Source organism: Galeopterus variegatus, unplaced genomic scaffold (assembly GCF_000696425.1).
Source record: "Galeopterus variegatus unplaced genomic scaffold, G_variegatus-3.0.2 Scaffold1480, whole genome shotgun sequence".
NCBI lineage: Eukaryota > Metazoa > Chordata > Mammalia > Dermoptera > Cynocephalidae > Galeopterus > Galeopterus variegatus.
Genome location: NW_007727591.1, coordinates 62,297 through 71,348, shown reverse-complemented (window position 1 = coordinate 71,348; position 9,052 = coordinate 62,297). Strand labels below are relative to the sequence as shown.

Below are 9,052 nucleotides of genomic sequence, written 5' to 3'. Positions count from 1 at the left end.
GTCCTGGTCCGGTACGGGTGCGACACTGAGGGTTGCGATCCGTTGCCGGACACGAAAAAAGACAAAAAAAAAAAAAAGAGCCATATGTAACCAGTGGCTATAAGTGTGTGTATGTGTTGGGGGCTTGGATAAGTGAAGGATGAGGCTGGATTAGGCAAGGACTGCGCCCTCTTTCCATCTCAAATCACTCCACACTTTTATATAGTTTGGATATTGGAGTTGCATGCAACACTTGAAAGAAGTGTTCTAGTGATTTTACAAAATTTAATAACCCCTAATGTCACAGAAAAAAACCCTGGAACTGGCAGCAGAAAAGCCTCATTCAAGCCAGGCAGGTCACTTTACCGCTTTGAGTCTGTTTTTGCATCTGGAAAATTGGAATTTAATAACCCCTACTCTGTATCTTACACTCCTGTGAGAATAATATATGGCAGCATCTTTGAAGGCACCTTAGAAAGTGCAATATGAAAATGTGGTTAATTTAGCTTATAACTCAAATGATTGCATCCCTTTTTTTTCTCCCCAAAAAAAAAAAAAAAAAAAGTGCAATATAAAGGTATTGTTGTCGTTATTATTATTTTTATTATTACCTTTGCAGAACCAGAAAGACCCCGGAGTCCTTGATCGCATGATGAAGAAACTGGACCTGAACTCTGATGGGCAGCTAGATTTCCAAGAATTTCTTAATCTTATTGGCGGCCTGGCCGTGGCTTGCCATGACTCCTTTCTAAAGGGTACCCCTTTGGTCAAGCATCCCTGAGGCCCCCTGGTATCCCAACCCACCCCTTCCTCCCAGGCTCCCAGCTGTCTCCCCACACAGCCCACACCTGCCCTGGGCCCAGCACACCACCACGCCATGCAGCCACTCCTACTGGTAGTAATAAAACAATGTGGTTTTTTTAAAACACACACTGGAGAGTCAGTAAATTTGTGCAAGGGAGGGAGGAGAGTGGGAGGAATGTAAATTAGACTGATGGAAGCCGTTACCAGAAGCTGCATAGTAAATAGTAGAAATGCATCTTGTATGTACATATAATGATGACTAATGATACAACCAGGATCATCTCTAAATTACTGACTAATGGAGAGATGTCATTTGTTGTCCCTATTCACTCATTAAATATCCATGCCCCTCACCCACCACTGACACTGTCATAGGCTCTGAGGACACAGTTGGCAAGACAAACCAAATCCCACCTCCTTCCCTAAGCTCACTGTCTATTGGGGGGAGAAAACAATGAATGAATAACAAAGGACTATCACAGTGTGACAAATCCTAGGAAGAAAAGATAATGAGGTGGTATGTTACAGATTAACAGGGGCAGCAGGGGGACACTGTCTGAGAAGATGACGTTTGTTCTGAGATCTGAAGGACAAGAAAGAGCAAACGTAATAAGATGGAGTAGGGCATTTCAGGAGAAGGAACAGGAAGGGCAAAGGTCCTCAGGTGAGAAGGAGCTGGGATGTCTGAGGCATGGAAAGGACATTAATGTTACCAAGGTCTGTGTGTTTGGACTATAGATTTCCTTATTTATAAATCCTCTTCTAAAGCTACAGGGAGAGACCCTACAAAGAAGGTAAGAAGGCTGACCGAGGGGTAAAGATAACATTAGAAAGAGAAGCATGTTTTGAAATCATCCCTAAGAAGCATGGGGGAAAAGTGTTTCCAGAAAACTTCTGATTCCTTATCCATCTATGTGAGTTTTAACTAATGAGCAAAAATCCCTGGATCACAGTTACTTCCTTCATAAATTAAGTAGAATAGATCAGACCATGTCTGAGGTAGTTTTGGGCTCTGACATTGCAGAATGAAGGCCAGTGCCTCAGGCTAGCAAGTTCCAAACTTTCAGTAGAATTGAAGCTACCTCTTGGGTGAGTAACTTAATTCACTGGCAGCACACAGGGGGAAATCTGTAGTCAGTGAAAGTTTCCATATTCCTTGGTAGGTGCACCCTGTACAAAGAAAATGTGCTATTATCTCAAAGAACAACAAGCCAGGGAAGAGATGGAAAACATCAGGCACCCTAAGCATACCAGTCTATCTGCTATTCTACCAAGAAATCACTGGCCCTGGTTTTAAAGACATCAGGGTACAACTGGGAAATCTGCTTGCTTGGCACCCTCAGGTTTTGATTAGAAGTTAAGAGCCAATCCGTACCAAGCTTCTAATTCAAGATTCAAACCTCTATGGAGTGCCTCCTGTAAGCAGAGAGTAATGGAAAGACATCCACAGGAGAGGTAGGTTTGGGGAGAAGGTGATGGGCTCAGTGAGGGTGTGTTGTGTTGGAGGTGCCACTAGGAAGTCTACAGACATTTGCATTTGCAATTTGAGTCTGGAGAGAAGACCTAGCTTAAGAAGCAGAGAGAGAGAGAGGGCCAGGGGCATGTCCACAGTAGGAGACAGCAAGAGGAGGAGACTTCAGCACAGAAGGGAGCAGAGTCTAAAGAGGTCGGAGACAAAGCAGCAGAGTTGACAGGCGAAGGAGAAGAGAACGTGATTAGGAAGGAAGTGCTGATAAACCACACCCAGCAACTGCTGTCCTTTAGATGCTACTACTCCTTGGGTCCACATGCAAACCTCCTCAATCCTCATACTCTCGCTAGTGCTCTCGTCCACTCCTGTGTCCTCATTTACTACTAAAGGCCAATGACCACTCACATTTATGTCCTCAACCTAGTTCTAGCTCCTAAGCTAGAAAGCAGTCAAAGCTGCCTTCTAGACTTTTCCACATAAAATAATACTCGCTAGTGCTCTCGTCCACTCCTGTGTCCTCATTTACTACTAAAGGCCAATGACCACTCACGTTTATGTCCTCAACCTAGTTCTAGCTCCTAAGCTAGAAAGCAGTCAAAGCTGCCTTCTAGACTTTTCCACATAAAATAATATAAGTATCTTTTATGTATTCATGTATTGAACAAAGTTTTACTGATAACATGTAAGAAACTGTTCTGTGTATTGGGCATACAGGAATGAACAAAGCAGAGAAGATCTTGTCCTCAAGAAGCTTGCATTCTCAGCATCATATCCCAAACTGAGCTTACCATCATCCTAGCACCCCAGGCCCTTCAGTGGGCTCCCCAGTGCTCCTGGGTATGTAAGGCCAGAAACAGTCCACCCCCTCCTGGCTCACCAACTCATCTTACCTCCCCCTCCCACATGCACCCTCTAAATTCCAGCCACACTGAGCTTGTTTATCTCCTTCAACATACAGGGCTTCTCTCACCTGCAGGTCTGAACCCTCCATCTGGAGCACTGTTCCTACCCTCACCACACGGAGCCACATACATCATTCCCACTTATCCTTCATGTCCCAGCCTAAATGGCTTTTTCTCTAGGAAACTTTGCTAAATTCCTTAGCTGAGGTAAGGCAGCCCTCCCATGTGCTATCATGCCCTGTGCCTCCCACTCACAGCACTTACACTAACTGATCGTCTGTACAGGTAAAGAGGGTCTGCCTTGTTTACTGTTGTATCCCCATCCCCTGGCACAGTGTCTGGGACATCATAGACTCAGATATTCACTGAGTGATTGAATGGTCAGGAGGGAAGAATAAAAGCCTGTTGAGCTCGTGACTAGTAAGGGAGAAGCTTCAGCAGGATGGTGAGGGCAAGTGTCAGAATGCAAGGGGTTTAGGACTGCGTGGTAACAAGGGAAAGAGAAGATTTGGGTGTAGACACATAAAAACTGCAGTAATTTTGGCCAGAAGGAAATCTAAGTCAGCAACTTGAGGGTGTGGAAGTGTTGAAGGAAGAGTCTTTTGTTTTAATTTTTTGGTTGGAGACAGAGAATGTTTATAAGAAGACAATAAACTTGAGAAGATTAAAAATGTTTGAAATAGCTGTTACATGGATTGTTAGGGAATCCACCAGAAGGTACTTTTAAAAATTACAACTGTGTGTGTTAACTGCCTCTGGCTGTGTAACAAATCACCACAAACTTAATGACTTCAAACAACACAATTTTAGTGTCTCACAGTTCCTGTAGGTCAAGAATCTGGGCATGGCTTAGCTGGGTCCCCTGCTTCAGGGTCTCTTATAAGGTTGCAGTCAAGGCGTCATCCAGGGCTGGGATCTCATCTGAGGCTCAACTGGGAAGAACTGCTCCCAAGATCACATGGTTATCGGCATGGCTGTGAGACTGGACTTCAGCTTCTAGCTGGCTGTTGGTCAGAGGCCACCCTCAGTTCCTTGCCATGCCAGCCTCTCCAGGCTTGCTTCATTAAAGCGTGCAAGCTGAGAAGATGCTAGGAGTCAAGATGAAAGACACAGTTCTATGTAATCAAAGCATGGAAGTGACATACCATCACCTTTGTTGTATTCTATTTGTTAGAAGCAAGTCATAGGTCCTGGTCACACTCGGGGGAGAGTATTACACAAGAGTATGAATATGAGCAGGTGGGGATAATTGGGGACCATCTTAATGTCTACCCACCAAAGATATGTAGCAAGACTCAACTCACTGGGAGTAAGGAAAGCTCTGAGATTAGAAACGCTGACATCTTGCGGAACTGGAAGGGCCAGTGCGCTCACTGGCTGAGCGTGGTGCGGACCACAACGCGCCAAGGGTTATGACCCCCTTACCGGTCAGGAAAAAAAAAAACAACCCACATTTTCCTCCCTAATTACCAACATTCACTAGTAAAATTTAAAAAACAGAAAAAGCTTAAAGAAAGTGAGAATAACTCAGAATCACCAACCAATGTTAATTATTTATAATTTGATGTATTATCTTCCAAATGTATAACTTTTTCCCAAAATTTGATACTGCTTTTTGTCAACTATTGTATAATGAACATTTCCTCATAACATTAAGAAATTATGCAAAAAGAAAACTAAAAGAAAGTGAGCTGAGATGCCGGGTACCGTTCAAGCTTTATTAAAGAAAGAAATCTGAAAGGCTGTGCTCAGAGTGGCAGGCAGCCCGGGGATGCCCTGAAAATGGGGGACAGCACCAGGTGTGGGGTGGTAGAGCTTATATAGGGCACCAAGGGCTGGCTGATTGTTGGGGACCTATAGCCCCACACCCCTTCTTGTGTGACCAGGCCTACGTGACAATCTGCTTATGTCAGATGTCTGTGCTTATGGGATATCTGCCTCATAATCTGTGCCTGGGACGCTATGCTCCTGGCTATGCAAGTCTACTCAAGAGTGACCTCTTATCTCCTTTCAAGTTTCTGCTTTCTTGTAAAGATTGGGGGCTTCTTTGCATCAGAGATTTTCTGACTTTGTTTCTTCTCAAGATCTTATCGTATTCCCTCATTCCTAACTCCTTACAATATGCTTGCTTTTTCCTATATAAGATGTAACTTAAGAATCAATAAACGAGACTTGATCAGAATACTGTCTTGTCTCCCATCTCTCGCGTCTCTTGTCCCATCCAATTCCCACTCCCCCCTCCAGGGTCTGCGTTGAATATCCCGCGGGTCGGGACAGAAGAAAGTTACAAGGATACAAGGGGTCTTCAAAAAGCTCATAGAAAGATTTGTATTATCTTCTAATTCCATTTTTCCATGAACTTTTTAAAGCACCCTCATACCTTCCCTAACCCCCATAACCTACCTTCCTTCTTCCCATCACTTGACAAACTTCTCAAAGGAGTAGACTACCTGTATTGCCTTTCCTTCCTAATCTACCTTTTTAAAAATCTCCCCCCAGTGATTTTGATACAAGTGGTCTACAGACCATACTCTGGAAAAGTCTTTCTACTCATTTTGCCTTGGTAACCTCCAAACTCATGGCTATTGCTGATGACTTATAATTCGATATCCCCAGCTCAGATTTCTTTAGAACTTCTAACTCATTTTTTTTTTTTTTTTTTTTTGGCAGCTGGCCAGTATGGGCATCTGAACCCTTCACTTCGGTGTTACAAAGCTGCACTCTAACCAACTGGGCTAACTAGCCAGCCCTATCCTAACATCTCTACCCGGCTGTCCCACAGCTAGGATTCTTCTTGTTGCAAGTAATAGAAAACTCAATTTAAATTGTTTTAAGCAAAAGCAGGAACTTATTAACTCATGTAACTGAACAGTCAAGGGATAGCTTTTAGCTTTAACACAGTTCTAGGAGCTGGTATCTTTCTCTAAATTCCTTGGCTCTGTTTCTTCAGTGTTAGCTCCATTCTTATCTCTCTTCCCTTTGGACTTGAGATAGCTATTGGCATTTCTAGGGCTACACCCTCTCAGATTAAAACTGGGGTGGATCTCTACCCAAACTGAGAGAACCAAGAGATGGGGAGAGTGGATCAGGGGTTGTTTCAGGAAGAAGGGGAAATGGATGCTGCAAAAACAAGGAACACACATCACAAATACAATGTGTTTTAAACTAGATTCCACATCTTTCTCCCAGAACCTGACCCTCTTGCTTCATTCCTGATTTCAGTGAATTGCAGCATCAACCACCCGACTGCCCAAACCAGGAACCTGGGAATAGTCCTGGACTTCCCTTTCTCACCATGACATCCAAACTGTCATCGTTACTTGGGTTTTACCTTTGCATACTCATCCCCTCCTCTCCACCCTCATTTTCTTATTTTAGACTCTTAACCTACCCACTTAACCATCTCTTCACTCCCTCTATTAAAAAAAAAAATGCTGACTGATGTCCATAAAACCAAGAGTGTCCAGGGCTAACAGGTAACTAGTAGTCCATACACTGTATGCCACCCCCCAGGGGAATTACATATTCACTAAGAGTATATTTGTGATTGGTCCCAAACCTGTTTATATCAGTTGTTCCTGTCATGTGTAATTTCATTAAAATATTCCAAAAACCAACAAAATATGGGTGCAGAAAGATAGTTTTTGTCTTTATGAAAGCCACGTTGAATTCTTTTCAAAGACCTGATAAGAGAAATTCACTGAAGATAACTGCAGTTGATGTAAGTGTAGCTGAGACAACTGTAAACAACTGGGGAAAAAACTCATAAAAATCTAGAAATACCTTTTACTCAGATTGCCTCGCAAGTATCTCTAAATTCTCCACTAAAAATAAAGTGTGGGAGCCTGGGGGGCGGCTGGCCAGTTAGCTCAGTTGGTTTGAGCATGGTGCTGATAACAACACCAAGGTCAAAGGTCCAGATCCCTGTACCAGCCAGCTGCCCCCCCACACACACACACAAAAAAAAAAGAAACTGAAAATCATCATGAGTTTGATTTCTGCAAGATAGGTAATATAGCAAAATATTGGTAAATGTACATTTTTTAAGTTAAAGTAAATTTTAAAAATATCATTTTTATGAATACCCATTTTAACCAATTTTTTTTTATTAACCAAGCCTACTACTGTTCCTACCCTTCAGAAAAAAGGGTCTCTACCATTCCGCAATAACTCTCTTATTCTTCTCCCTGTCCCCAATTTGACCTCTTCCACTCCTTTCTTCTCCCTTTAACTAAGGAGAGTTCTTACAGGCAAACTTGCTAGTGTCGCTCTTGGGCACTGGTTCCTCTTAACAAGCAGTATAGAATCCATATCCCCTGGGGAACTCAAGAGCCTCGGTGGCCCACTCCCAGCCCACCTCTCCAGACTCACTTTCTGCTTCTCTCTAGCCTTGCCAAACAAAGCTAGAACTGATGCTGCAGTGACATGCCCCCGTCCTCTGATGCATGCCCCTGAAAGCCCCCTGCCCCTTTCCACCTGTTCCTACTTATCATCATCTCCTCCAGGAGGCCTCCCTAAAACCCCTACCCAAGGCAATTTTAATGCTCTTATGCTACACCCTCCAGATCTCTGTTCTTACCTCTATCGCAGCTCTTACCATATTGTACTGTAATCATGTTTTCACTTGTCTGTCTGCCCCGACTTGACTTTGAGCTCAAGAACAGAGACGTAGTTAAATGCATCTTTGTACTGCTAGTAAATTAATGTGGTACCCAGCATACAGTAGCAAAAAAAAAGAAAAAGAAAAAATAATTTGTTGAATTGAAAAAAAATGTTGAATGAATACACGATAGATAATTCTATAAATTCAAACTTAGGACATACTCTGTGTATCAGTCAGGTTCCCCACAGGAAACACGTGTACACTCAAAGGGGTCACTGAAGAGAGTTTAAGGAAAGGACTATTTATAAAGGTGTAGGCAGGGATAAGGGAATAAGATGGCAAAGCACCAGGACTAGCAAAATTAGGAAGCTGTTCCCAACTCTAGGCCCAACTGGACAAAACAAGGGAGCAGTTCCTGGAATTCAGCAACAGCTGTAGCCAAGGGAGAGGAGTCTTTCACAGATGCTGTCAAACCACAGACTGGCAGGAGGGAGCCAGGGAATAAATGCCCATTTCTTTCTCTTCTCCCCTTCTCATCTCCTGCAAGTGCCTTCCATTGGCCCACCCAACTGGAAGGTTGAGCAGGTCAGAGAAGCAGAGAAAGTAGGGCTGGAGGTGCAAACAGAACATCCAGCATGCTGTAGAGAGGTGAGACTGGTACTCCCCTTCCACACAGTTACACCTGCCTCAGAGGAAAGCAGGGAATAAAGTGCCAGCACTAATTCAGGTAGACTCTTTTTTTAGTATGTTGTCTTAATTTATTGAAAACCATTTTTCATTTTTTTTATTTGTGGATAAATATATAGCATGTAAAATTTAACTTTTTTTTTTTTTTTGGTGGCTGGCCAGTAAGGGGATCTGAACCCTTGATCTTGGTGTTATAACACCGCACTCTAACCAACTAATTTAACACTTTAACCATTTTTAAGTGTACAGTTCAGTGATTAAGTATACTCACATTGCTGTGTAGACATCACCATCATCATCTCCATAACTTTTTCATGTTCCCAAACTGAAACTCTATCCATCAGATAAAAGCTCCCCTTCTCTCCTTCCCTACCCTTTGGCAACCACCATTCTACTTTCTGTCCCTGTGAATATGACTACTCCAGGTAGCTCATATAAGTGGATCATACAATATCTGTCTATTTCTGTCTGGCTTATCTCACTTAGCTTAATGTCCTCGAGATTCATCTACGTTGTAGCATTTGTCAGAATTTCCTTCCTTTTTAAGGCTGAGTTATACACATACACACACACATATACACATATATGCATACACACACACATATA

At 42.9% G+C, this 9,052-nt stretch overlaps 1 protein-coding gene and 1 long non-coding RNA gene across 2 annotated transcripts in view; one reads left to right on the top strand and one right to left on the bottom strand.

Moving 5' to 3' along the window:
- S100A11 (S100 calcium binding protein A11) overlaps positions 1-909 on the top strand; it is a 5,467-nt gene extending 4,558 nt beyond the window's left edge. The window contains exon 3 of the mRNA XM_008577291.1: positions 599-909. Coding sequence (XP_008575513.1) covers positions 599-760 — 162 coding nt within the window. The 3' untranslated portion in view covers positions 761-909. The remainder of the gene's footprint in view (positions 1-598) is intronic.
- Positions 910-3,942: 3,033 nt separating this feature from the next.
- LOC103594101 overlaps positions 3,943-9,052 on the bottom strand; it is a 19,668-nt gene continuing 14,558 nt past the window's right edge. The window contains exon 4 of the long non-coding RNA XR_550817.1: positions 3,943-4,244. This is a non-coding gene — a long non-coding RNA (uncharacterized LOC103594101). The remainder of the gene's footprint in view (positions 4,245-9,052) is intronic.